Source organism: Apteryx mantelli, chromosome 5 (assembly GCF_036417845.1).
Source record: "Apteryx mantelli isolate bAptMan1 chromosome 5, bAptMan1.hap1, whole genome shotgun sequence".
Taxonomy (NCBI): domain Eukaryota; kingdom Metazoa; phylum Chordata; class Aves; order Apterygiformes; family Apterygidae; genus Apteryx; species Apteryx mantelli.
The window spans coordinates 5881854-5909327 of NC_089982.1; the positions used below are offsets into that span (position 1 = coordinate 5881854).

The 27474-nt window shown below is 57.4% G+C and overlaps 2 protein-coding genes across 7 annotated transcripts; one reads left to right on the top strand and one right to left on the bottom strand.

Moving 5' to 3' along the window:
• Window positions 1–22277, top strand: LOC106494840 (maestro heat-like repeat-containing protein family member 7). 6 transcript variants are annotated; one of them, XM_067297376.1, is made up of 10 exons: window positions 1–664; window positions 1549–1589; window positions 3538–3633; window positions 5146–5216; window positions 5398–5758; window positions 6918–7027; window positions 12490–12644; window positions 13356–13522; window positions 13733–15374; window positions 15978–17078. In XM_067297376.1, exons 3-5 carry the CDS (start codon window positions 3541–3543, stop codon window positions 5531–5533), a joined length of 300 nt encoding a protein of 99 aa, XP_067153477.1. In that variant the 5' UTR covers window positions 1–664; window positions 1549–1589; window positions 3538–3540; the 3' UTR covers window positions 5534–5758; window positions 6918–7027; window positions 12490–12644; window positions 13356–13522; window positions 13733–15374; window positions 15978–17078. The 6 variants fall into 6 exon arrangements, 4 of the variants coding, with proteins under 4 accessions (XP_067153477.1, XP_067153478.1, XP_067153474.1 ...); XR_010884320.1 differs by lacking the exons at window positions 1–664; window positions 1549–1589 and adding exons at window positions 20333–20439; window positions 20567–22277 and having other exon boundaries at window positions 3544–3633; window positions 15978–16590; XM_067297377.1 differs by lacking the exon at window positions 1549–1589.
• LOC106494841 (uncharacterized) lies at window positions 17534–27382 on the bottom strand. The gene is made up of 3 exons (XM_067297371.1): window positions 27320–27382; window positions 26341–26462; window positions 17534–19848 (listed from the first exon to the last, which is right to left on the bottom strand). Exon 3 carries the CDS (start codon window positions 19069–19071, stop codon window positions 18082–18084), a length of 990 nt encoding a protein of 329 aa, XP_067153472.1. The 5' UTR covers window positions 19072–19848; window positions 26341–26462; window positions 27320–27382; the 3' UTR covers window positions 17534–18081.
• Window positions 27383–27474: the final 92 nt, after the last annotated feature.

A 27474-nucleotide genomic window follows, 5' to 3' on the forward strand; every position in this document is an offset into this window, starting at 1 on the left:
TGAGCTGGTTTGGGCAGGGCTGGTGCCACCGGGGGGGCAGAGCAACCCTTTCCATGGGACAGAGCCTGGTGAGTTCGTACCAGTAGGCAAAGGCAGGGCCTGGGGTTAGAGCCCGGTGACAGTTGTGGAGCGAGGGCTGCTGCTGCGCCCTCGTCATCTCGGTCTGGCCAGAAGGGCTGCAGCACTGCGAAGGCAGCTCCCCTGGGGTTTTGGGCCAGGGTTGTAACTGCAGCCTGCCTGGCAGATGAGGAGAGCAGTTCTGTATTTCATCAGGGAGCTGCTGTGCTCCAGTGCCCCAAGCTGCTTGGCGTGGGATGTGATGGGGCATGTCTTCAGTGAGTTCAGCCAGGCCTCAGGCAGACTGGTAAGGGCAGAGTGCGATGCCGGGGCTGCATCCTATGCCCCAGCTGTACTGCGTTGCCATGGGCATCCCTAGCTGCAGGGAGCCTGGTGCAGCAGGGCCACCGGTGCTGTGGTGGGAATAGCCTCCCCATTGCAGTGCACCGGGGGGCCTGGGAAGGGGCAGTGGCGGGTGTTTCCCACCTCTGTCTCGCAGGTGACAGGAAACCTTTGTGCTGGGGAAGCCCAGGAAGAAAAGGCTGTTCAGCGCCTGTGTGCCCACATCCTGAGCACGCTGGACGTCTCTGCCAGAGGGGTGGCCAAAGTAAGTCGTCCTCTGCCTGCTGCTGCTTCTTGCCTGGGGATGCTTTTCCTCCCTGTGGCCCTAACCTCTCCCCTGACATGCTGTGGAGCGTGTGTGGGGAAGCGCACCCGTCCTTTCCGTCTGCGAGCTCCATGAGCAGTGGGGTTGGGGGTGCCCGAGGCTTTCCTCTGTGCGCTGGGACCCCCCATTTTAGCCACTAAAACAGCTGAGAAGAGCTGGGGTTGAGCTCTGTGGAGCTGCATTTGCTTGTTCAGTGCATTCTGCAGCTGAATCAAGTACTGCTGGGCGTGTGTCTTGGCTGCGTCTTCTAAATGAGATGTAGGAGTTGGTGGGGCCATACGGATCCTGTGTCCCCTTGCAGTAGGGAGATGAACTGCCCCAGGGGTGACCTGTGCTGGCAGCTCTCACCAGCCAGGCAGCCAAAGGGAGGAGGAAAGGGGCATGAAACAAGGTGGGCAAGAGGAAAAGAAGGTGGAGGAGTAAGCCAGGGTGGGGAGCAGAAAGTCCATGAGTACTGTGCAGGGCTTAGTGGGTGTGGGGCCGTGCGTGTCCCCCATCTGCTGCCAGCCCCATGCAGGAGGCCTGGGGCAGTGCAGGACAGAGCAGTGCCCATTGCTGGGTGAGAGGGCTCTGCCCTGCATGCCCCTTCTCCAGTGGAGCTGCCTGGCACTCCTGCACCCTGCTCTTGCTGGGGCCTCAGGGCTGATTCTTGCCGTCTCGGGGCTGCCTTCGTCGGTGACTGTTCAGCCATGGGAGCCCGGCAGGGCTGGTGAGGAGGTGGCACGGCCAGGGTTCCCTTCAGCCCCATGTGGGAGTGTGGGACATGGCGCAGGCAGGGCCCAGTGGGGCTGGGCATCTCACGCAGCCTTTCTTTCTGCCCGCAGTTGCTCTGCTGGCTCCCCAGGCCCTTCTGGCTTGCCTGCTGGTGAGTAGCGGGGCCCCAAGGAAAGAGCTTTTGTGGCCAGGGCAAGGGAAGAAGCTGGGAGAGATGGTGCTGAGGCCAGTGCTGAGTGCCCCAGGAGGAGGCAGGAGCATGTTGGAGGGTGCCTAAGCCTCCCCCACCTGTTAGGGGCTCCTGCTCCTCCTGGGGGACGGCAGCGCCTGGGTGAAGCTGTCGGCTGCCTGCTGCTGGTGGAGGCAGCGCTGACCTCCCTGCCTGCCTGCCTGCCTGCCTGTGGGGGCAGCTGCAGCTCTTGGGGCAAGTGCAAGTCCATCTCTTTCCTGCCCTGGCCTAGGTGGTGGTGGCAGTGGCTCTGTGTGCGGGCAGTGGCCCTGGACCCGTGGCCCTGCAGCTGCTGCAGGCCCTCCCCAGCATGAGCCATGAGGGCGAGGTGGGCTGCAGATATCCCCCTGCTGCTGCAGCACCTGGCAGGTAAAGTGCCAGTGGGAGGGAGAGACTGGGGACGGAGGGAGCAGGAAAATGCCTTCAGCTCCCTAGCCTGGCGAAGGGGAATGGTCCCGGGTTTGCCAACGCTTGTTAGCCTGATGGCCTGAGGCTTTGGGTTTTCAGACTGCAAAGGAGACACCTGGGCTCTCCTGTGGTGCTTGCTGGAATAACAGTGAAGGCTTTTGCTTCCTCTGGCTTTGCAGGAATGACTGCAAGCTCCCTGGACGTGGCCGAATGGGAGAGCCTTCTGCTGAAGGCACAGCATCCCTGTGGGGGCCCCAGCTGGATGGGCAAAAAGTGGAGCAGAAAAAGTGATGGGAGAAACCTGGGGGCTCCCTGTTTGGGCACTGAGCGATGCGGGCACTTCCCGAGCACCCTGTGCCTGCCTCAGCCGTGGGTGCTGCCTACTCAGAGGAGCTGCTCTTGGCACGTGAGGCATGGCTGAGCACGAATGCAGCCAAAGGCCGCAGCAGAGGCCTCCAAAGCAGCCCCGTACCATGGCACTGGCTGCTTCTGGCATGTGCCGAGCCCAGGGGGCTCAAGTGGCATGTTAGAGGAAGAGCGAGAAGCAGGTTGCAAGAGGAGTGGGTGGGGAGACGGACTGTTGTGAGGGGGAGCTCTGCCCCGACAGTCTCTGGGGCCATTTGGATGTGCAGAAGGCTCTGGCAAAGGACAGGGGAGCATTTGCTTCATTTCATGCTTCGCCCTAGTTCCTGCGAATGTTGCTGGAGCTCATTGAGAACCAGGCCTGGACCGTGGGCCTGAGCCAGGAGCTGAGCTGGCAGTTAGGCAGCTTTCCCTGCATGTCCTGGGAAAAGGTTTGTTCCCTGTGTGGCGTCGCTGCTGCTTGTGTGCCCTGAGGGCTGCAGTGGTAGAGCCCTGGGACACTCAGGCCAGGGTGAGGGCTGGTAGTGGTGCTCTGCTCCGTGGTCTGGTTTCCCTGCTGCCTGCTCTCTTTCCCCAAAAAGGCGCTCCCCTCCAGGCTGTGCTGCAGCAGGGCTGGCATCAGGGCTGGGCTGGCTGCTGGCTGCTGGCTGCTGGCTGCTGTTGGGGCTGGTGTCGCAGAGGCCTCGGCAGGTCCTGGCCCTGGTGGGGTCTGCTGTGGCCTGGCCCTCTCCTGCCAGATTGGGCTCTCACCTCAGCCAGGGCTCAGCCTCTTCTCTTGCAGCAGTTTCTGTACAGGGCTCTTGGCATGGCCCTGGCAGCTTGTCAGTATCTCAGCCATGTGCAAGCATAGTGAAATATCTAAAAGAAACAAACGACCTGGAGCTGTGGGAGGCACAAGTGATGTTTCCTCATGATTCTCTGCTTTCCCAAGTGTCCCCTGCGTGTCCCTGGAGCAGAGGGGCTCTGCGTGCCCTGCTCCAGCCCTTGCTGGTTTTCTGTTTGCTGCCATTTCCCTGGGGAAAAGTCCTGCCTGGCTGGTGGAGCTGGCCAGGACTAGGTGTTGGGGCTGGAGCAACTCCCCATTTCTGCTGCTTTGCAGGGAATGACTTCTGTTTTGTTCCGCTGTGCCAAAAGCCATTTCCAGCTGGCCTTGTCCTTGGTCGAGGAGTTCACAGAGACTTTTCAACAGCAGGAGGTAAAGGGCCCGGGGTGTTATTTGTTTTCCTTCTGTCCTCTTTTCACTTCTGCCCCAGCGGCAGCCTAGTCGTGGGTGCTGCGTTTCATTCACACCTCTGATAAGAACTCCCTGAGCCCTGCACTTGAAAGGGGATGTTCCAGGGCTGGGGCTCTTGGGGTGTTTTTGGGCAGGATGGGATTGGCACCTCGTGGGTCAGAGCTTCCCAGCCAGGGCAGCTGCAATGCTCGCTCACCTGCCGTCGTGCTGGTGAAGCCCCAGCATTGGGGGCAAGGGAGTCTCTGTCCTCTGCCCATGCCTGTGCAAGCACCCCAGCTGCAGGGCGAGTGCCGGCCCCCGGCCCCGAGCTCATGGGAGCTTGAGCAGTGCCATGGGGAGCTTCTGGGAAGTGCCCAGGGAGCTGAGGCACTGGTCGGGTGTGGGGCAGCTTCTGCCTCAGGAGCATGCAGAGTCCTGGGCACAGCGGGGCCATGGACTGGCATCTTGGTGCTTCTCCAGCAAACCGCCAGCAGAGTGACAGGGCGAGGACCTGCACTGCTCACGCTGTGCTCATGGTGATCTACAGCAGGATGGTGCTGCATGCCCCTAGAGAGCAGCTGCTCACCCACGTCAACAGAGATGTCGTGGGGAAAGTCCTGCGGCTCTACCGAGAGGGCTGCCAGGGGGGTGCTCGGGGCGCGGGGCAGAGCCAGCTGGGTGCCACCAGCTCTGGACTCTCCTCGACCTTCCCGTGCACACCTTTCCCGTTGCAGCCGCACCAGCGCTGCTCGCCCTGCTCCCCTGGGCTGGGGTCCACGGCATCTTTCCGGCCAGTAGCCAGGGCAGCTGCTTCCCTCCCTGTGGGAGGCTCCTTCCCAGGGGGGGAGAGGAGGTTTCCTTCCTGGGGTGCAGGTGCCAAGCTGGGGTCTGCTGGGCTCCTGGAGGACGCAGTCTCCTCCTCATGCTGTGCTTGGAGGCAGATTCCCCCTGGCTCCGCTGTTCTTTCTACCCTCGGCCCTTCAAAGAGCTCAAAGCGTGTTTTTTCTTCCCTGCGATCAGCACACACAGCTGAGGCTCTCCCTGGTGCAGAGCATCACTGAGATCAGCCTTACCATCCAGGCTGTGGGTGCCTGCCCCAAGTTTGAGCTCTGCCACAGGTGGGAGCTGCTGCAGACCCTCCTGGTGAGCGCCCAGAGCTAGGGCCGTCACACAGGGGAACTTTGGGCTCTGCCATGGGGCAGGTTTGCGCAGAGGCAAAATGGTCTCCTGGGGCCGTGCGTGACCTCCTGAGCACCCTGAGCTGCATCCCCAGCTGGCACTCGCGGCTGTGGTGGGGGAGTGCAGTGTGTCCGGGCACCAGGGAGCTGCCGCCTCCCTGCCAAAGGTCCTGTGGGACCTTTGTGGGAGCCATGGGGGTAGCAGTGCCGGCGCCTGCGGAGTTTGCCAGAAGACCCTGTAGCTGGGGTGGGCAGGAGGGCTCTCCTGCGCCCCTGCCTGCTGCCCACTTTGCACATGTCTCTCTGTGACTTGCAGGAGGCGATTCAGGAGGAGCCCCAGGAGTCCCTGTTGTGCCCCCAGGCCATCATGGTCATGGAGCAGTTGAGGTAGGGTCTGTCCCCGGGGCTGCAGGACTCGCGTGTCTCAGCGCAGCTGGCTGGTTTGGCTGGGGTTGCAGGTTTTGGATTTGGGGCTGTCGATTGGGACAAAGCCAGTCGTCCTTTGACTCGCTCTGGAGAGTGCTAGTAAGCCCCCTTTCTGTTTTCTCTCCTTTTTTTCTCCTGGCAGCAAGCTGCAGCCCCATCTGAGCAGGGAGGAAAACTGCAGCCTCCTGGCTCAGTGCTGCCAGGGCATCGTGTGCCTTCGTCACCTGGAGCAGATGGAAGAGGAAGGGGAGGTGGCGGCAGCTCCTGCATGCGCATGAGTACCCGCTGACCCTTCTCAGCTGCCCCTCGGTGGGGGCCCAGCCATGGGCGCCCCATGCTCTGGCAGCCACTGGCCACGCTGGTGTCTCCGTGGGGTGCCCAGCCTCAGTCCCCCTTTCTGGTGTCAGGATGTGCATGCGCTGTCCCTGCAAGTGCTGGGCCAGCTCATGGCAGCCCTTCTCCAGACAGAGCTGGCCCCTGCCTGCTTTGAGGATGTGGTGCAGGTGAGTGTCCCTGGGGTGGCAGGGAAAGCATTGCCGCTGCCAGAGTGGGGCAGAGCTGTGGGGGATCCCGCCTGCAGGGCTGGTCCGAGGAGGGGAGCTTGCCTGTAACTAGGTGCAACACCCCAAATTGGCAGAGAGTGAAATGGTCCTGGTTTCAGGCCCCCTTGCCCAAATTTTGCATCCAAGCTTTTCCCATCGGCAGCAGCTTCCTTGCAGGCAGCTTGCAGTGTCCTGCAGAGTCCGCTAGATGAGCTAGAGCTTCTCCCCAGCCACAGCTGAGGTGTTGCACAAGTCAATGCTGCCTGTGGCGAGAGCCTGGAGCAGGGAGGTCCCCACAGGGAAGGGCTCCTCGCCTGGGGCCTGGGCACCTGGAGAGACCAGGGCTGTCGAGGTGGCAGGGTCGGGAAGGGAGGGGGCTGACAAGAGGTGTCGGTGGAAAGAAGCCTGTGGTGGGACAGGTCCGCCCATGCCCAGGTCCTGCGGCGCTGGCTCGCCTTGGCCCACGTGTGCAAGCGGGAGAGGGCCCTGCAGGTGTGCATCCAGCTGGGTGCTTATGAAGAGGGATGCAAGCATAGGGTGAGCAGGGACCCCACGTTCCCTGGCCCCCTCTCTGCCGGCCGCAGCCCCGGCAGGGAGTTCTACCCAGGCAAGCGCTGGGTTTTGGTTTTCCCAGGGCTGTGGGGCAGCCCCTTGTCTGCCCTGCCACCTGGCCATGGTTCGAGGGACGGCATGGCTGGGAGAAGGCAAGTGGCCACAGGGGCTGCCAGTGACCTTTTTGCCTGCCTCTTGCTCCCGCAGCGAGGCCATGCCTGAAAGCGGTTTGGCTCTCTGGTGGGACTTTTAGGGCCTCTGACAAGTGATGTGCCAGCCACATCCCGCATGTGGGCAGTGACCTGCCTCGGCAGCCTGCTGCAAATAGGAGGTGAGGAGAGCAGTGCAGGGCCGTTCCCCACTGCTGTCTGAGGGCAGGACGTCACCCCCGGTGCCAGGGACCGTCCCTCTCTGTGGCCAGCCCCTCACCTGGCTAGCAAACCTGCTGCGCTGCATTCAGAGGGCCCTAGCTTTGCCATGGCCTTCGCCACCGTCCCTCGGGTCCTCCTTTATTTGCACGCAGGGCCGGAGGTTGGCTCCCCCCGAACGTGACTCCCCTTTCTTCTAGCTCGAGCCAAGACCACAGAAGCGGCAACCAAAGAGATCGGGTAGCTGTGTGAGAGGCTGAATGCTGATGATGCAGAGTCTCTCCTGGTGACCTCCATCAACATCATGAAGGTAACTGGCCCCTGAAAAGGGGGTGGAGGCCCGGTGCTGGGCTTGTGCCTATCTCCCTGCTCCCTCCAGGGGCTTGTGCCATTCCCCGAGCGAGCTGTCACACAGGGACATGTGGCATAAGCACGGAGCAGGAGGCTGGAGACACATCTGTCCTTTCAGCCCATGATGAAAGGAGCAGATGCCTTGATATTTTCCCCGAGGCCAGGCCACAGACTTCATGAGCACCTTTGTGGAGAGCTTGCTGTGCGCCAGGCCTGTGTGTGTGTGGGCTGCTGAGTGGTGGATGCTCACGTTTCTGGGGGAGTGCGGAGAGCAAATACTCCAGGAGGAGGTAAGAGAGGTGTTTTTTCCATTTGCCTTTGGCTGTTTTCTGTTGTTGGCTGTTGTCGTGAATGAGCGATGCACTTTACTTGTACGAGGGAAGCAGCACTGTGTTTATTGCGGTAAGACAGCGACTCAACAAAGTTCAATCATAAATAAGAATGATTTAACGAGGTTTGATTGGCAAGGTTCACTCAGTTATTTACTGCATGAAGGACAGGGTCAGATGCACGTGCAATGGAGACCCTCTCATTGAGTCACGAGGTTCAGAAAGGACCCCCTTGCTTTCTAAACTCCTTCGGAGAGGAGCCTAGGTGCGGCTGGATCCAGTCCTAGTCTCAGACTTGGTCAACAGGTTATGTCTAGGGGATTATGTGCACAATTAATCAGAGATATAACTTGTGGAGGAATGGTTAAGCGAGAGAGGGCATGATCTGATTGGGATGAGCAATCCCGTCTTCAGGGTAGGGGAAGGAATGTAGGCCAAGGTAAGCGATCCTTGCAGCGGCCTTGAGCACTACAAAAGAAGGTATTCACAAAACTGGTAAACAAGTCTAGACGGAACTAGGTTCCATAAATGTCGACGGAGCGTGGACAGCAACCTTGCACCAATCATGTATCCGCTTTATGCGCGTGGACAGAAACTGTAGCCAATCATGTAGCTATTGCTAGCGCATGCTTATTGCTTGTCTATATATACTTTGTGTAAGCTCTAATAAAGGGAGAACGATCATACTCATATTGAGACTCCGTCGTTACTCCGGGCCCGCCTCCCACTCCGGCGTCCTCCGACATCTGGTAACAGAGGATGGTTTAGCTCCACTAAGATCTCCGAGCCTGCGGTAAGCAGCTAGAGGAGGGGAGTGGGAAACTTCGGCTGAGAGAAGGTGCTGGCCTAAATGGTAGCGGGGCAGACGCCGGTCTGAGGGGTCGCTCCCCACCTCTCAGGCACAGCCATGGAAACTGAGGCTGCGGCCACGCTGCTCATCGGAATCCTCTCTAAGAGAGGGATAGAAGCCCCGGCGAAGCAGGTACATGATTTGATCAAGTTGGGACAGCGTTGGGGTCACTTTTCTGACACCCACCTGTTGTTTTCGGTGTCTGAGTGGCGAGACTTTGGGGGAACAATGTGGCAGAAGACAATCGGGGGAAGCGAGAAGGAGGAGAAGGAGATAAAAGCCGTTCGCGTACTTTGGAATACTGTGTTGGAGACTTTAACCGCTATGAAGGCAGAGAGGGAGGTAGCGTCCGCGGCTGCGAAAATGCTGAGCCCCGGAGCCTCCGTTACCAGACCCCCCCCGAGTAAGTCAGGCTTGATGTCACGATTTTTCGGCGGACCACTTCCCATTAAAGGGCCAACGGTGCCAGTATGCCGGTCTGTCGCAGAGGTACTGCAAAGGGTGCGGGAGGACTCTGGGGGGGAAACGCCGCTGGCACCTTTGCCCGCTGTATCCCAGAAGGCGGAAGTTTCCCCAGAGCTGGTCGGTCCGAGCTCTGGGGCAAACACGGAAGTGCACCCAGAGGAGGTTCGAGAGGGGGCGGTGGCCACACCCCTCGCTGACCTCATAGACTTGGGTGGAAAGGAGGGCCGGCCTCCCCCCGGTTTCCCCCCCTCACCACCGCCTCGCGCGACTCCCCTGTACCCACCGTTACCGCTGCCTGTGCCACCTCAGCAGCCGCCTATCCCCTCCTTCAATGAAACCACCAGCTTACATCAGACTCCATCAGAGAACCCCCCGCTGTTTTCGCCCTGCCAGCCTTCAGAAAATAGAGCACCGGATGAGAGGAGGGCACCGCCGTCACCAGGGGAAACCATAAGAGTGCTACGGGAGCTATCGGAACGCCTGAAAAAGGTGGAGCTACAGGTGCAAGAGAAAGAGAAAGGGATATCTCCCTGCTTAATGAACCCCTCCGCTGGACTTCCAAGGGAGTCTTGCTGGGGTGATATTATTAAAGAAGCTATAGTAGAAGGTCAGTGGCAAGCCACTGGGGAAAAGGGCGGTTCCGCCCCGCTGGCATTACCGATATTATACCAACACGGACAGGGAAAATGGGAACCGCATGACTGGAAATTTTACAACAGGCCCGTAACACCGTCTCTACATATGGGGTCAAGTCGGAAGCCACTCAACAAATAGTTAACTGGATTTTTTCGGCTGATCTCATGTGTCCATATGACTGTAAAAATCTGATGAGACTCCTGCATGACCTCCGCAAAGTCAATGCACAAATGCAGTCTATGGGAGCGTTGCAACCCGGCATGCCATCACCTAGTATGCTACCAGACGGGTGGCACATACTGATAGTTGACTTGAAGGACTGCTTTTTTACCATTCCTTTACATCCTCAAGATACACAGCGTTTCGCCTTTTCTGTGCCAGCAATAAACAAGGCTGCGCCTGCGGAGCGTTATTAGTGGGTTGTTTTGCCGCAAGGAATGAAAAACTCACCAACATTGTGCCAACTTTATGTCGCCTGGGCATTGCAGCCACTCCAAAACCAATGGTCAGACACCATAATCTATCACTATGTGGATGACATTCTTTGCTGCCAGGAAAAGTCTTTTACAGATGAGTCATTAACACAATTAAGTGACATTCTATCAACAAAGGGACTTGTCATCGCACCAGAAAAGATCCAGCGCACGGCTCCGTGGAAATATCTAGGATGGTCCATTGCAGAGTCAAAAATCCGACCCCAGAAAACGGAGTTCGCAACTCAGTTGTGCACCCTGCATGATGTTCAAACCTTACTTGGAGATATTCAATGGGTGCGGCATTGTGTTGGTATCTCTAACACTGATATTGCACCCTTGACGGCTTTGCTGCGAGGCACAAATCCTGCTAACAAGATTACCCTGACACCTGAACACCATGCGGTATTGCAGCGCATTACGGACAAACTACATCTATCGTGGTCCTCGCGCCGTCTCCTAAGTCTGCCCATATCCTTAATCATATGCAATGGGAAAGATTCGCCATATGCAGTCATCTGCCAGTGGCAACATAGCAACGGGGAATTTCTTTCCCCTGTTCTGGTCAATGCCACTGACAAAAGCAAAAATCACAGAGATGTATTTATCATCTTGGAATGGGTATTCCTGAGTGTACAACCAAAAACAAGTGTCCAGACCCGAACCGAAGCAGTTGGCGACTTGATACGCAAGGGACGATCAAGAATCATAGAGATCAGTGGCCAGGAGCCGGACGATATTAGCATACCCGTCAGTATGGCTGACCTAGAATGGTGGCTCCAAAACGCTGTGGCCATACAAAATGCTCTGTTAGGCTTCGGTGGTAAGGTACATTCGTGCCAGCCACAGGGAAAGCTGTGGCAAGTATTAAAGCGAAATCAGTGGCTAGGAAAATCCAAAGTAAGTGAGAAACCACTTCCAGACAGTGTCACTGTCTACACGGACGCAGGCAAGCGCTTGCGACGTGCAGCGTGCGTATGGAGGGAAAGTAACCATTGGAAGCAACATATTATGGAAGGACAGCCCCAGGACTCTCTTCAGACCCTGGAATTAACTGTAGTAGTTTGGGCTTTAACTAATTGGTTAAATACCCCTCTAAACGTAGTGACTGATTCAATGTATGTAGCAGGGATAGTGCCACGATTAGAGGACGCTTTAATACGGGAGACGGCGAACCTGAGATTGGGAAGTCTGTTTATTGCATTGCGGTCTGTGCTTAACCAACGGACAGCGGCTTATTGTGTTATCCACATTCGTAGTCACCAGCTGGATGTGGGGCTAGGTCAAGGCAATCAGCTCGCTGACAGCCTGATCGTGGTCCAGTGTGGGTACCCAGCAAGAACGTGAAGCCTGTCTTGACTCACCATGACTCATCTAGCGAACAAGCAGACAGAGATCCTGCTTCTGGGAATGCTGTTCCCAGTGGTAATGACTCTCCACAAGATTGAACACAGGCAAAATATGTGTGTTACCTGGGCGAACAATACAGGGCAACACGCCTTTTGTCTGTCGCTCGCTTCTGCTATGCAACCCTTTAGAACCTGCCTAGTAGGAATTCCCAGCAGTATGATAAAAGCGAATTTTCTGAGTATAACAGGGGGAGATGCAACAGCAGTATGCCTGCTAGTAATTGTAGTGCCACGCTTATTAATGCTTAGACGAATGGCTAACTAACCTGTTTGGACATCTGCCACAGTGGTTAATAGGGTTGCTTACTGAAGGCTTAAGCATTTTAATAATCCTTATAATTGTAGGTTTATGCTTATGTGTAGTACTAAGCTGCCTGAAGCACGCTTTGCTAAAAGTAGTGCACCACGCTTGGATTGCTCATAAACAAGAAGGGGGAATTGTGGAGGAATGGCTAAGCGAGAGAGGGCATGATCTGATTGGGATGAGCAATCCCGTCTTCAGGGTAGGGGAAGGAATGTAGGCCAAGGTAAGCGATCCTTGCAGTGGCCTTGAGCACTACAAAAGAAGGTATTCACAAAACTGGTAAACAAGTCTAGACGGAACTAGGTTCCATAAATGTCGACGGAGCGTGGACAGCAACCTTGCACCAATCATGTATCCGCTTTATGCGCGTGGACAGAAACTGTAGCCAATCATGTAGCTATTGCTAGCGCATGCTTATTGCTTGTCTATATATACTTTGTGTAAGCTCTAATAAAGGGAGAACGATCATACTCATATTGAGACTCCGTCACTACTCCGGGCCCGCCTCCCACTCCGGCGTCCTCCGACAATAACTCAGCAAAGTTTTGCGAAGTTTGCAAAAGTTCAGCATGCTATTAATCACTTACTGATGATCTCTCGTGGGTAAGGAATCTCTCAACCTTGAGGAGTAACCTTGAGAGGTGTCTCTGCTCAAGAGGAGGTTCTGCAGTGCAGCCCGCTGCCATGCGGGAGAGCTCAGTGGGCTCTGGACTGCCCCCTATTTATGGGGAGGGAGATGATTGACTCATAGCCATATTTGCATGCTAGACGGGTCTTAGTTGGCGCATGCTCAGTGAGCCCCTGCATACATGCTGTTTACAGGGAGGTCAGGTTGAGGGAGAGAGAGCACATGGGGGTGGGGGGGGGGAAGGAGCACACTGTCACAGCTGTTAGCCCCGAAGAAGGACAGGGAAAGGACACACCAAGCTGTTCTTTCTTGCCTTCCTCCTTTCAGGTGCCTGAAATTGTGGTCATCCTTTACACCTGCCTGCAGAGCACCTGACAGAGCACCCCCAGGCACTTTGTGCAGTGGGCGATGTTCCTCCTGGCCCGCAGTCACCAACAGCCAGTACTCGACAGTCTCCTCCAGAAGCGCCTGCCCAGAGACAGGTCTGTGTGCTCGTCCTTCCCTCTGCAGTCAGACCCAGCCCCAGGGTGTGCCTGCATGGGGGGGGTCCTGGTTGGAAGCAGGTATTTTTTCCCCAGGAAAGGCTGAGCGCTGCAGGATTGTGGGCTTGTGTCCCTGTCCTGACCAGGGCATTGCCAGCCCCGATGCAGACGAGGAGAGCGTTGGCCTCTCGTGAGGGCGTTGCAGGTACCTGAGGATGCGGGCTCATGGGCAAGCATCTATTCCCTTGCAGCGACACAGTGGAGCTGTGGAGGAGCCTGGGGAGAAGCGCCCTGGGGTGCCACATGCTGGTACGCTTAACCAAAAAATTAAGGGCAGCTGGAAAGAGCAGCCACAGGAGCGACTGCTGTGCTCGGGAGCTGGGCAGCAGCCAGGCTGCCTTGGAGCCTCTCATGGTGCGGTCAGCGACGGAGGCGTTAGTGACGCTTTGCGTCTGCTTTCCAACTCATGCTTCAGCGCAAGGGAGTTTCATGCCCTTTGCAAGCACCTGTGGAGCCTTGTGGGGTGCTCTGCCAGGGCAGTGGCAGTGTTCGCGGCGTGGGGAGCCGGGACAGTTTGCTGCTCCTGTGCTACAAGGCTGTTACTGAAGTGAGAATTGGAGACAGTAAAAGCCCCGCAGGCTGGTGGGGGGAGCTGGATGTTGGGAAAAGCCCTTGTTTTACCAGGTGGTTCTTGGTTGAATTTCTCTGTAGATCACCCAGGCCATTTTCGAGGTGATGTTGGTGCTGTGGAGCGAGGCACTGGTCCAGCGCCTGCTTTGCTGCCTGCTTCCTGGCCTCCTGGGGCAGGTCAGCGAGACACTGGGGGAAGAGATGGCGCTGTCCCTCGGGGAGCTGGGGAGCGACGACACGCTGGGCAGGTGAGAAGTGGCAGGGGCTAGTTTTCTGTTAGCTTGAGACTTGAAGAGTGCAGAGTGTCATTTCAGGGGTGCTTTGCCTCTCCCTCGGTGCGGTTTAGGATGAGCGAACAAACACCTCCCAAAGTGGCTGAGCTGTTTTAGCTCTGCTAAAGACAAATCTTCCCCCAAAGTTCTGTGACTGGAGATTTCTCTTGGTTTTTCTTTCACCAGATTTTTTGTGGAGGTGTTAGAGCTGGTGCTGGCGAAGTGCCTGGAGGAGCTGTGGCTGCGGCTGCTCCGGAAGCAGGGAGTGTGGGCATCCCTGGCAGATCCCTGGGCTCACACGGACAGCGTGTGTCTTCTGGCAAGTGAGAGCCCTCGGGATGCACCCTGCCTTGTCATGGGGGCTGTGCCTGGGGAAATGGCTGCCGGGGAAATGGCTGCTGGGACCTTCCTGCGTGCCCGGGAGCTCTGCTGAGGTGCAGAGCAACGTCTGCGTTGGAGCATGTGAATTTGGGAGTCGCAGCCTGTGGCCGTCCTGCGTGGCTGTGTATCACGAGCCTGCTCGTGCTTCATGCACAGTGTGCTGCTCTGTGTGGAGCTCATCCTGCAGTGCCTGGTGGAGAGTCTCTTCCTGGGGCTGAATTTGCGCTCAGCAAACCTGTGGCTCATGGCCACAGCTTTCCTTGCTGAGGTGAGGCAGCAGGTGGGGCAGGGAGGGCTCGGAGGTATTCCCTCAGAAACTGCTGCCCAGGGTGTCCCTTTCTGGGGGAGGATGGCAGCAGCAAGTGCTGGAGTGGCTCGAATGGCTCCTCCTTTGTAGGAAGCCTCTGGAGAGCAGCACCTCCCAGGCTCCTGCTGAGCCTTTCCTGGAGCTGCTGCCAGGGACGTTCTTGCCCCTGCGAAGTAGCCTGTCCTGGCCCTTGTCACTGGTGCTGCTGGGGAGGGAAGGTGAAGGGGTGTTTGCTGGGTGCCCTCTTTGCCAGGTGCTCCCAAGCCTGGCTGGGATGTGCTCCTGAGCTCGGTCAGCTGCGGCAAAGCTCCCGGGGGCCCCAGGCCCGAATGCAGATTCCTGCCAGGAGGTGCCACCCCATGTGGACCCATGTGTGAGGCCTCTCCCAGCACTGTGCAGCTCTGCTCTTGGCAGCTGCCTGACTCTGCAGCCACAGCTAGGCTGGCCCAGAGGGAAAGCCCCACTGCAGGGGAGCCGGTCAGGGGCTGTAGAGCTTCCTGACGCTGGAGCCCCAGGATGCGGCTATTGCTGCATCTTGCCTGACATGAATGACATCCTGACGCTAGCAGCCATGTGGCTTTATTGCAGCTGATGAAGGACCAAGTGGTGGAGGAGAGTGAGCTCCTGAAGCCCCTCTTAGAGGCCTTAGTAGAAAGATCATGTGACCCTGTCAGCACCGTGTGGCAAGTGGCCATGAGAGGCATGGGCAATGGGGTCAGTGGAGCGCCCACGAAGGTGAGATGGTCTTTCCTGCGCTCTGAGCGCAGCACAAACTCAAAAGCTGCCAGGGGAGAGCTGCCCAGGGCTTCAGGGCTTTCAGGGGAAACCGGATGCAAATTGGGGCTCCCTGGGCTGGGGTTTGCTCTGGACTTGCTCTAGCAAGCTCAGCCCTTGGTGCAGTGGTGAAGAGCAGCAGTGAGAGGCAGGAATAGCGAGCAGTTTGTGCTCTTTGCAGCTGCAGAGGCGCAGGGTGGCCATGGTGGAGGTGCTGCTCAGGGGCCTGGAGGATGTGACCGATGTGGAGGTGGCTGTGGAAGGCCTGCTGGTGCTGGCGAAGGTGCTGGGGCTGCTGGAGGCGAGGGCCAAGCGCTCTGCCTTTAAAGACATCACCAGGTCCACCCAGCTGTTCTTGAGGGGGGAGTAAGTGAAGCTGCTTGTTCTCCTGTTCATCTGAGAGGTGTGGGGGCGGGTGGGGCTGAGGCCTGTCCAGCGCATGGGGGATCAGGGCAGACACGTATATTTTGGAGAAGAGAGAAGGTTTCTCAGCATGGTCAAAAGCTGTTGTTTGCAACTCCCTTTGCCGGCTGAATCAGTGTTGACTGATTAGTGGTGCTGAGCAGTTTGTATGAGGTGCCCTCATTAGCAACCTGCCAGATGGGCTTTCTCAGTTGCAGGAGGAAGAGGTCCTGCACTGCTTGGCCTTCGCCCTCTACAGCACGCTGGTCTCCTCTGCCTTGGGGAGGAGGTCCTTTTTCAGCAGAGAGGTGGAGGAAGTGTTTCCCAGCCTTGTGCTGCATCTCCGGGAGGTGGCCCCGGCCATCTGCAACGTAAGAGCCCCCAGAGCTCCTTGCACAGTTGCAGAAAGCCCTGCGGCACTGACAGAGCCATGGTGCCACTCCCACCCATGCAGGCCTGCTGGTGTCTCCACAGGCCCTCACTGACACTGCTGTGGCAAGGTTTCTCCCTTGGCGCCCCAGGCAGGTGAGCAGCATCCCTGTGACAGGGCCGGATGCTCTTTTCCAGGTGTGCAAGGTCGCTCTGCATCAGTACTCCCTGTTTTGGGGGTCGAAGAGGGTGTTGCAGCGCATCGCTGCAAGCACTGGGCTTAGCATGGCTGAGCTTCAGGACAAGGTCTGCAGTCACCTGGTGAGTGAGCTCTGCGCTGGAGCTGTGTCCCTGCAGCCAGCTACCCCATGGCTCCTGTGCCGTGGGGCCACATGGACACCAGGCAGTGGGCAGGCAGAGATGCAGCCGGAGATGAGCTCCTGCATCCCTGCTTTACCCTAAGCCCGAGACTGCCCTGTGCTGCTGGAGAGGCTCTTCAGTATGATGCAGAGCTGCTGCACAGGGAGCTGCTGGGTGCTGCAGGTGGCAGCCATCACCATCCTGGGTGAGAAGCAGCACCAGGCTCTCGTGCTGCTCCCTGCCGTGTCCCCCAGGTCGATGTGGGGGTCTGGGGCCAGTTGTGCCGCCCCTCTCTGTGCAGCTGCATCTGAACCTGCAGCCAGAGCTGGAGTCGGGGTCTGGGTTTGGGGCTGTGCCCTGATGACTGTGTTTCCCCATGTGCCGGGTGTCCTCCTGGACATGGTGCCGGTCAAGTGGCTGCAGGAGCAGGACCTGGCATTCCTGTTCGGAGGTAAGTGATGGTGACTGAGCTCCCAGCCCGAGGGCCGGGGAGGCGTCCAGAGGCCCTGTGGGCGCCGGCTGGGGGACACTAGCACTGAAAACCGGGGGGTTGTAGAGAGAGGGGACTTGCGTAGCCTCCAGGCTCCTAGCCGAGGAAGCCACCCCCAGCCAGGGGCTGCAGGGAAAATGGCGGCTGAGCACCTGCGGTGCCTCCCTGTGGTGTTGTTGCAGCTCAGCAGAGCCGGTGGTCCTGCGTGCAGCTGGCAGCAGCCTCCATGCCCTGCGCTGGGGGGCCCTGGCAGCCCCGGGCAGGAGGGCAATAAAGCTCTGTCCGTGTGGGGAAGGCACTGGATGTGTCCAGGCTCTGTGGGGGTCTCGTGCTGACCCCAGCTCTGCCGCCCCCAGGATGTGGCCTTGGTGCCCCCCAGCCCAGACCAGCCTGGGCACACGGCCCGGGGGGAGCGGGGACATGGGAGAATGGAGAGACAGGGGTGAGTGGGAAGGCCCTCGGGGTGCCAGGGGGCTCTGGGGCCACTGGGAGGTGCCTGGGGGCATCTGGGATACTGGGGCTACTGGGAGGTGCCTGGGGACCGTGGGCACGGGGGGGTCACTGGGTGGTGCCATGGGGCACTGGGGCCACTGGGAGGCGTCTGGGCACAGGAAGGACACTGGGGGACACCAGGAGGTGCCTGGGGACACTGGGGTTTCTGGGGTGAGCAGGGTGATGGGGTGGGACTGGGGATGAGAGGGGCACGGGGACCTCGGGAGGAGTGGAGGGACTGAGGGGCCTGGAGGCACCGGGAGTCACTGGGAGGCCCCCGGGGGTGAGTGGGGCACCGGGGGAGGCAGGGGGCGGAGCCGACCTCCGGGGGCGGGGTCCCTCGGCAGGGGCAGGGCCAGGAGCGTGGGGCGGGGCTGGGAATGGAGTTCCGGAGGCGGGGCAGGCCCCAGGTCACGTGCGTGGGCTGTCGGGGGTGGAGGGAGCGGTCCGACCTCTCGCGGCCGCCGTCCACCTCCTCCCTCTCTCCGTCCGTGCGCTCGGGGCCGGGAGGGCGGCTGAAGCGGGGGCCCTCAGGGGCCCCAAACCAGTCCCTTATGTTGGAAGCAAAGCAGCGGTTCAGCAGTGTGCACAAGGAGCAACTCTGACATAAACCAAAAAAAGGCCAGTCATTCCCTGGGGCTGTTCGCTCTCTGCAGCCTGCAGCGTCCTATGTGCGATCTGCGTGCTCACTGCTGGGGCAGAGCTGGCGTAAAGGGCTGGCTTCCTCCTGAAATGGCCAGGATTTCCCATGGATTCATATGCACAGAACTGCCACATTGGGCGGTTCACACAATTTTCACATCATCTGAGACTCACGTTCACATAACTGTCACACTGACTCCTGAGAAGGGACAACCTGGAGATGAGTCAGGTGCCTTCTTTCTCCCTTCTCTCCCCCTTCCCACAGAAAACAGATTATTCTTATTATCAAACTATATAAAATATATACATATATTTTAATTAAAGCCTGTTAATTAAAGAGCAAAGCAAATTGCGTTTTACCAGTTTGATGGCTGGAGATGGGGAAGGAGATGGGGAAAGGGAGGAAAAGAGGGGGAAAGAGAAAAGGAAGAAAAAGCATGTGAGAGAGAGAGAAAGGGAAAGAGGAGAGGGGGAGAAAATGAGAAGGAGAAAGTGCAAAAAGCATGGAGAGAGAGGAGAAAGAGAAAAGAGACAAATAGTGCAAGAGAAGAAGAGAGAAGCACAGAGAAATGATGAGAAAGAAGGAAAGGGAGAAAAGGCAGAAGGGAGGAGAGAAGACAGAGGAGAAGAGAGGGAAAGAACGAGTGAGAACAAGGTAGAGAAACGGAGGAAGAGGGAGAGAAAGAGGGAGAAAAAGCAAAAGCAGGAAAAAGGGAGAAAGGGAAAGGAGAAAAGCAGAATGAAAAGGAGAGACAAAGAAGGGGAGAGAAGAGAGGGAGAAAAAGGAGAAAGCAAGAGTGGGAGAGAAAGAAAAGGGAGAGAGAAAGGAAGAAAGAGTGACGGAAGATGGACAGAGGCAGGGAGAGAGAGAAGGAGAGAAAGGAAGAGAAGGAGAGAGGGAGGAAAAGAAAAAACGGTGAGGGAGAGAGAAGGAGAGAAAAAGGAAGAAAGGGAGAGACAGGAGGAGAAAGGGAGCAGGAAAGAGAGGGAGAAAAAAGAAAAGGGAGAAGCAGAAAGAAAGAAGAAAGGGAGAGGCAGAAAGAAAAAAGGGAGAAAGGGGGAGAGAAAGGGGCAGAAAGGGAGAGTGGGAAAAAAGAGGGAAACAAAAAGGGAAAGAGATAAAGGGAAAGCAGAATAAAGAGGGAGAGAGGAAGAGGAAGAGAGAAATGGAGAGAGAAAAAAGAAAGAAATGAAGAAAAAGATGAGAAAGGGCAGAAGAGAGGGAGAGACAAAGAAGAGAAGGTGATAAATTGAGAGCGAGAAAGGGAAAGAAAGAATGGCAGACAATGAGACAGAGAGGGAAAGCATGAGAAAGGGAGAAAGGGAGAGAAAGGGCAAGAAAAGGAGGGGAGAGAAAGACGAAGGAAGAAAGGGAGAGAAAGGGTGAGAATGAAAGAAAAAAGGAGGGGGGAGAGAAGGGTAGAGGAAGTATAAGAGAATGAAAAAAGAAAGTGAGAGGCAAAGAGAGGGAAAGAAGAGAGAAGGACAAGAAGGGAGACAGGGAGAAAGAAGGAGAAAGGGAGAGAGAAGGAAAGAACAAAGAGGGAAACAGAAAGGGAAAGTGGAGAGAGGGAAAGGGAAAGAAAAAGAAACGGAGATGGAGGAAGGGAAAAAGGGAGAGTGACAAAAAAACAAGAGAATGAGAGAAGAGAGGAGAGAAAAAGAGCAGAGGAGGAAAGAAGAAAGGAAAGGAACAAAAAGTGGAAAAGAAAGAGGGAAAGAGGCAAGAGAAAGCAAGAGAGAGGGAAAGACAGAAGGAGAGATAGAGAAGGAAGAGAGAAGAGAGAGAGAGAAAGAGAGGAAGAGACAGAGAAGGAACCACAGAGTATTTCAAAGCAGCCTGTTGCTTATTGCAGCCATTGCCAACTTTGTGAAATTCCTGTGGTGCCCCGAGTCTGACCCTGAAGAAACAAGAGCGGCTGCAGGAGCTCGCAGGCGAGGGGCAGCTTCCCAGGAAGGGGCAGTAGATGAGGCCGTGGCCACAGCACTGTCTATCAGTCTGCAGCGGCAGCCCAGCTCCTGGGGAGCATCACCTGCGTTTTCCTTGGGGGACTCCAGATGAGCGGCACCTCTGCTCGGGGACTCCTGAAGCAGGGAAAAGGATTTCAGTTTAGGTCAAACGCCCAGCTAGACTTTATGGCTCTCCTGTCACTTCAGCTCTACCCAGCCAGGCAGTGCCGTGTATTTCAAATGCTTTTAGGATCAGTGTCTCAGGTCCAAGTATTTAGAATAAAGCCACCCATTCTGACAAAACACACCCATCACCCTCTCTTCCTAAGAGTTCCCTCTGGGCCACACCACCTCCACCATCTCTTGTTCTCAGAGTTTTTACTGCATTAATAAAAGTGAACCCTGGAAAGAGAAATGCCAGGACACATTCAGAGCCCCACTTCCTCTACCCTTACTACTATCAGGCCTACATTTTTCCTCCACCCCGAATACACCGGGAGCTACCCTGCCATAGCACAGATTTGCTAAGTCACTTTAGGGCATTCTTCTGAATCTAGAAAAACAGGAAACTTGGACTCATTTGCCTGGCGATTAACTGAACTGCTGATCTACCCCACAGACAGTTTTGCTCTACCCAAGCAACGGCAGTGATCCTCATGAGCTGGCACATGATCAGCACCTCCATTTTCACCAGTGCCTCAGTGCTCTCTGCTGCTGCTGAAGGAGGTAAATCCCTCTGTGACCCGGGGCTCCATCAAGGTCCAGTAATAAGGACCAGGAGCCAAGATGCCTGTTAAGAGCTGCCAGACACAGGCCAACACACAGCTAACTGCAACTTGTGTTTTTTGGAAAGCCCCCAAAGTGCACTGGCAGCCACAGAACAAGGATTTCAACGTCCAGCAAAGACTAATATGTACCCAGGAGCAATGTAGCTGCACACCTCAGCCTGGAGCTTTGAGAACAAGTCAGGAAGAGCAATGCTGGCTCCTTGCTCTTCAAAAGCTTGCAGGGAGGAGAAAGAGACCTTTTTGCGATTGCAATGCTACTTGCAAAGACAGCAAATACTGTCAGCCACAAGCCTTCACTCATAAATTCTGGAGTAAAAGACCTCCCTTGAGCACACGAAGACGGGGCACAAAGGGCACGTGAAGAGGCAGCCTGAACCCCAAAAGCTGCAATAATTCTATCTGGGAAATCTTCCCAGGTTGAAAAGCTGCTGCAAAGAAAATACAATCACACAAAACATCAACCAGCCAAACAAATGAAAAAGGTTACTCTGCACATAACAGGAGGAGGGACGGAGCACCTCCCTGGCTCCCAGCAGAGCTCAGCTTCGTGCACACCTCACATCGCTACCAAACTCCCTGAGGTAAATATGCAGCATGGAATTACACAACAATAGGCACCGATCAACAGTTTCCGCTAAGGCGGTGCAGAGTTAAATTGCCACTGAGCCACAAACACCAACGATCCCAAACCTGGAGCAGATGAGCTGACCTTCAGGTCCCCTCAGTTCGGTACTGCTCCTCACACCTCGAGTCAGCCTTACCGTACCCAGGGCTTCCCATGCAATTATCTGTAACACATTCCTCCAGAGAAGCAACCGTCCTGGCACTCTAGAGAGATGCTGGGCAGTGAGGGCAACGCTGCCTCTGTAAAACAGAAATCACGGCCCCATCTCACCATTTCTGAATGACGAGACAAGAGCTGGGCAGCTCTCTGTCCCCTGTCCTCCCGACCACCACGACAGGGATGCAAGTGGCAGCTCAGACTGCACTGACGGCTTCTCATTCACAGCAAAGGCGGTGACGTTCAACTCACAAGCACAAGAGAAGCAGCGGCAGTCCTGTAGCAGGCAAGCACACCTCTTCACCCTTGCAGCACATCACTTTTCTAAGCTGTTGGTAAAAACCCAGGTGCCGGCTCTGCACGGGATCAGGGAAAGCTCCCACATCAGCTGCTCCAAGGCAAAACATTGTGTCCCTCCGGTGCTGCACAGAGCAGGATGGATCGATCCCTGTGGGCAGCAGTTGGTCACTGCTGATTTCTGACCACCTCCAAGGAGATGAAGACCACAGAGCACTTCAGGAAGCACTGCTGCCCTGCTTAATCCACGGTTGCAAATAAACAGGAACTGGGGCAGTTTAAACCCGAACGGCCCTTAAAAAACCCTTCAAGGGGTTCAAGTCCCACTACAGAGGCTCCACTGCAAAGCTGATGAAAAAGGAGACAAGAAGAAAAATGGGGTGATGGTAGGGAAGGATAGGAGCAGCCCCTGGGGCCACTGAGAACAGCTCTCAGAGGACCTTCCAGTCCCATGGCACAACCTCCTGTCCTTGCCTGCACACACTGTGTCCAACAGCCATGCAACCAGGAGAGGAGGAAAGTGCTGCCAACTCCTTACCCCACAGAAACTCAAACTGCTGCTGTGTCAGGAAGGGAAAATCATGTGGCATGTGATCACTGGCAACATAAGAAGTTAGTACTACTGCTCTTAATTACCTGGAGCATTAGGCACACAGACAAGAGTGCTCAGAAGTCGTGCTTCAAAGAAGCCTGCATATACAGGGTGTTTTGTGAGAAACTAAAGATAAATGAAAACTGCATAAGAATGCCTCCAGTGTCTTTTTATTAGTAAACACCTATGGAATTGCCCGTTGTATTGAACAGAAGCAGATCACTACCTGTGTAACAGTAACCCCACATTCAATATACGGGGAATCAGAAAAGGCTCCAGGTAACAGCTGGACAGCACCAGCAGCGGGTAGCTCAGATCAACTCAGAGAGCCTTCATAGGGAGTGAAATGCAAACTGAATTAAGCAAAGCCCGTCGCAACACACGCACACAGAGTTAGATTTATGCAGCCAGTGATCACTTGTGCCAATGCTAAGGCACAAATGTCATTCCCCAGGATCATTTATTAAAGCACCTGGAAAAGTGCAGCGAGCTGCAGGCCTGCTCCTTTGACTCACAGAGCATCAGCGGGCACAACAGGAAGCCTACTGCGAGGCTTGAATTTGTACTACATTGAACATTATTAAAAATATGAAATGATGCACCAGGAACAAGCAAATCACAAGAAATGCTGTGCATTTGTCTGAAATGAAATAGTACTGGGAGTTTAATTAGCATAAGCCTAACAACCCTTTGGCCCTCAGCAGAAATGGGCATCACTAAAACCAAACACTGACAGATGGGGGTGAATGAACACTGCAAGCTCTGCAGCAAGTCCCAGCTCTGAAATCACCATAACCAATGTGAAGTGAGCAGCTTCCGCACTTATCTTGTGGGCTCCACATTTCAGGGATCTCGGGCTCTCCTCACTTCGGGCTTTGGCAACATGGCGAATGCAATTCCATCCTCCACTGCCTGGGGGCAACAAAGATGCACCTAACTCCCTTAATCTTCTTCTACAGCCTGGTTATTGTCAGATGCCGACGTGCTCGGGGGTGGCAGCACTCGGCTGGCAGAGCTGACAGCCCCAAAGGCTCAGCAATGAGAGCAGCCTACCTGGAATGCAGGGAAACGCAGCCCCTGCTGAAGATGCCAGCTGAATAATCCCATCAGATCTCCAGCAGGAACTGCCTGCTATATACTAGATGTATCATCCAGATACCTGTAGCAGCCAGTTACCAGTGAGTTGGTGGAAAAAGGAGGAAGGATGCCTTGGTCACACTTTATATTAATGGTCCCTTTACAGTCCATGGCATGGTGAGATGTGATAATTCATGTTCTACAAGACAAGTCTTGCAGCCACAAAGCAGAAATGCATGTCATCTGTTTCTGTCTCACCCATCAGCAGAAAGGCATTTTTCTCCTGCAGGTCTCCTGGCCCATCTGCCAGCCCTGGGACCCTGGGCACAGATGTTTAGGCAAAATGAACGTCCAGACCATCTCAGGGAGGAGCCTTAATAGAGCACAACCCAAATTACTGAGCACCAGGTCTGCAGCTGCCAGAGTGTATGGTTTGCCCTCCTCTTAGGACAGCAAAACAACCAAACTCGCCTGGGATATTAAGCAAAGACACATTGTTTTTCTTTCTTTATTTATTTGCCAGTGAGGTGGGAAACTGAAGCCCCCCTCAGCTGTGGGCGTGGGGCAGCAAGTCCCGACTGCTCTCCCCAGCTGACACAGAGCCACCCTTGCATGCTGGGGAGATGGCGCAGACCAGCATGCTCCAGCTGCTAGAAGTGTCTGGGAGCCCGGGACACTGCTGCACTCGGAGCTCAGGGAGCTGCAGCACCCCAGCTGCATGACAACAGATGGGGCAGATCCAGACTCTTTTCAGGGCCTCCCTCAGCAGAGCAGCAGCTCCCCTCTCTCCTGGCTGAGGTGCAATGCAAGGGGAGAAAAGGGCCAGCACCTCGGTTTAATCACCAGCACAGAGCCCCTGTTGAGCCACAACTGAGTCTCACACTGAAACACTTCGGGAGCTGCCTACCTGGAGCACGGCTCTTAGCGGGTCCCATGCCGAGTCCTGTCCCACTGCAGTGCTGCAGCCACAGGCAGAGGGTGCAGCTGCCGGGGCCCAGAGACCCGTGAGCTGGCAGAGGATTTTGGCTCCTTCTTTCCCCCAGGAGCAGGCAAAGCTCTGCAGTGGGGGCTAGGGAACTGGGGAGACATCGCAGCCCTCCACAGGGCTGCAACAAGTTTCCTATCAATCACCAAGGCAGGCCATTCCTCTGGAGCCCTAAGGTTGAGTCCAGCAGGAGCAGTGCTCAGCCACTGCAGAAAGTGCCCAAAGTCCTGCAGGCACTGAAGTCTCCTCCGGGCAGGTCTAAATGATGCCCCGCGACAGCCCTCAGCCTCCCTTGCAGAGGGGATTTCTTTCTCTGCAGCATTTTGCCCTGCTCAGATGCTAGCACTAACACTCAGACTGGGCTCTCTTTGGGCTCTCTTTGGCAGGTGTGCCAGGGGATATTGAGGCTGTGCGCTCTGTTTCTGGGGCTGAGGAGGTGTAGCAGGGCATCACTGTTAACACCAGGCTGAGTGCAGCCGAGCTGCAGGACAACATCTGCAGCCCAAGTGAGAAGCTGCGCGCCCAGGTGTGATGGGGGCTGCAGGACCCTTCCCGGCCCCGAGGGAGGGAGTGGGCGACATACCAAGGGCAGCAGGGCGCCATCGCAGGGCTGGTGCTGGGCCCGGCCATGCCTCCTGGCCCCGCTCTGTCTCCTTGGCGCCCCACGGTCCACGCACCCTGCTTGCTGCGGGTCAGCGGGGGGCGTTTTTGGGCGGAGAAGGACAGTGTGTCCCTGCATTCCCCCAGGACCAGGAGAGCCCCAGGCACCTGCAGGCGCTGTACATCGCTGCCAGGCACTGCTTCCTAAGGAGCTGCGGGAAGCTGCAGGCTGCAGCCCTCAAAGTCACTGGTGAGCCAGGGCAGGCACTCGCTGCAGGGCCTGTGCCCGTGGGGAGGCTGGGCCCTGGCGTGGGGCGGCTCGGCCCCAGCTGCCCTTGAAACTTGCGACATATCAGTGTTGGTAGCATGGCCCTGCACCTCCGCGAAGCAGGTGCTCAGGGCCAGGATATGGCCTGGGCCAGGAGGCTGCAGGGAGCACCCTGATGTCGGTGTGTTGCCCTGTGTGCGCAGGGGTCCTCGTGGAGCACGCAGGCACCGAGCAGCTGACAGGGGAGGAAGAGATGCTGCTCTCAGCAGGTAGGTGATGGGACCCTGGTGCCCCAGGCCTGGGGGTTCAGAGGAATTTGGGCCCTGGCACCATGGCGGTCACTGAGCCGGCAGTGGCTGTGGGGCAGCAGCAGGGCTGCATCGCCCTCCAGGGGAGGCTGGGCCAATGCTGGGGCCAGCACCAATGCTGTGGCCAGTGCTGTTGCAGCTCTGAGGGTGCTGCAGGGTGATGGGGACCTGCGGGTGCAACAGGTGGCCTCTCAGCTCCTCCAGGACACTGGCCTTGAGCAGCCTCCAAGGTGCTGGTGAAATAAAACTTGCTGGGATTTTCATGCAGCAGCAGGGGTGTTTCTGTCCCAGGTCCCCGCAAGTCACTTTGCCCCCCACCGCCCCCATTTGCCCCCGGGGCCCCACAGCTCTGGCCCGCAGCTGCTGTCCCAGGGGCAGGGTGGGGCCAGAGCTGCAGGCGGGGTGCGGCATGGTGGGGCAGAGTGGTGGGTGGGGTGGGACAGGGCCAGGGCACCACTTCCCTGCACCTGCATGGCTGCTCTGGCTGCTAAAGCTGCAGGCGAGTGCAGGGGGCAGCGGTGCTCGGTGTCTGGGACCCCTGGGCCGGGCTGTGATGCACTGCCCCCCCCCGTGGGGCTCCCGCTTCCTGCAGTGCCGCGCTTGCCCAGGGTTTGGGTTGCGGGGCTGGTCGCTGCCGGCAGAGTGAAATAAAGTCCGAAATAAAGCCAGGGGGATGGGCACTGCAGCCTCCAGTGACTCTCAAACTGCTCCCCACCACAGGACAAGGAGCAAAAACTGATGTCACCAGACAAAATGAGATTTTCCTAAATGACAGCCCATACCCACTCCCTTGGCTCTGGGGTCCTTGGAGACCCCTCAGGTACTGTTGGGCCTCCAGCCAGCAGCCAGAGCCCTGCTGGGCCCCCCCAGCACAGGCCCCGACATCACAGCAAGGCTTCAATGTGTTCAGTCACCACGTCTGGGCACTCACCCAAGATTTCCTGCAGCTCCTGCATCTTCCAGCACTCCTCACATGGGAGTGGGTGTTTGTGCTCCTCATGGAGGCTCATGGCTGAGCATTTCTGACTCCTCGTTGCACCGCCACAGCATCACCTGCGCTGACAAAAGCCCCTGTGAGGACATGGCAGCAGAACTGCAGCAAGGACACAGCTCTGTCAAGCAGGAGTTCCCAGCTCATATACCCAGCCCTGAAGCCCTGACCTCAACATGCCAGTAGGGCAGCGCTCAGCAAGCCTGGCAGGCCCTGCTGGGAATGGTGGGGCCACCTGGGCTCCCAGCACAGCCTGGGGCTCGTTCCCTTCACCTACTCAGAGCTAGCCTGGAGACGCTGGCTGCAACACACCAGTGTGCGGGAAGCGTTTGCACTCGCTGCTGGGCTCAGACACTGAAAGACTTTGTCGGTCCAGCTGCAGGCGCCCCAGTGCCTCTCTGCAGCCTCCTGGCGCTGACGGCCGGGCTGAGAAGAGAAGAAGCCGCCGCATTGCCCCTGCCCAAATCCGCTAACGGCTCTGACCCTCTCCCCAGGGCGCCCTGTGCCTGGCCGGCGGGGCCCCCACGCCCCAGCAGGCAGCCGAACCCGGGGGGCAGCCCGGCCCCGTGCCCGGTTCTCCGCGGAGACCCCGGGCTGCTCGGGCAGGGACCGGCCCCGGGGAAGCTCCCGGGCGTGAGGGGCGCCGGGGCCGCCCTAAGGTCCTCCGCTGCCCTCGGGGACGTTTCCCCGCCGGGTCTCGGGGCAGGGCCCGCTCGGGGGTCCGGGGACCGCCACGCCCGCACGGCCCGGCCCCGGCAGCGGGAAGAAGCGGCCTTGGGCGGCGCCCCCGCCCCGGCCGGGCCCGGCGAGGAGCCGCCGCGAACGGGGAGGGGAGCGGGGCCGCCCCGCGGGGCCCGGCAGCGTCGCCCGGGCCCAGCGTCCCCGCCCGCCGCCGCTCCCCGGCGCGGCCGCCGCCTACCTGGTGCTCCCGGAGGCCCCGGCCGCGATTGCCGGCAACGCCGCCCCGGAGCGGCCGCCGCGCTACGCTGGCGGGGGGGCCGCAGCGGGCAGTAACGGCCGTCTCGGGGAGGGGGGCGGCAGCCGCGGCGAGGCAGGGGCGGTAACGGCGAGCTC

Bases quoted from the DNA above. Each gene is read 5' to 3' on its own strand.
- LOC106494840 (XM_067297373.1), top strand. The intron at 3,634-5,145 runs GTAAAGGGCCCG...TGTGACTTGCAG, and splicing joins AGACTTTTCAACAGCAGGAG to GAGGCGATTCAGGAGGAGCC. The intron at 5,217-5,397 runs GTAGGGTCTGTC...TTCTCCTGGCAG, and splicing joins ATGGTCATGGAGCAGTTGAG to CAAGCTGCAGCCCCATCTGA.
- LOC106494841 (XM_067297371.1), bottom strand. From the start codon at position 19,071: ATGCTTTCCCTCTCTGTCTCATTGTCTGCCATTCTTTCTTTCCCTTTC.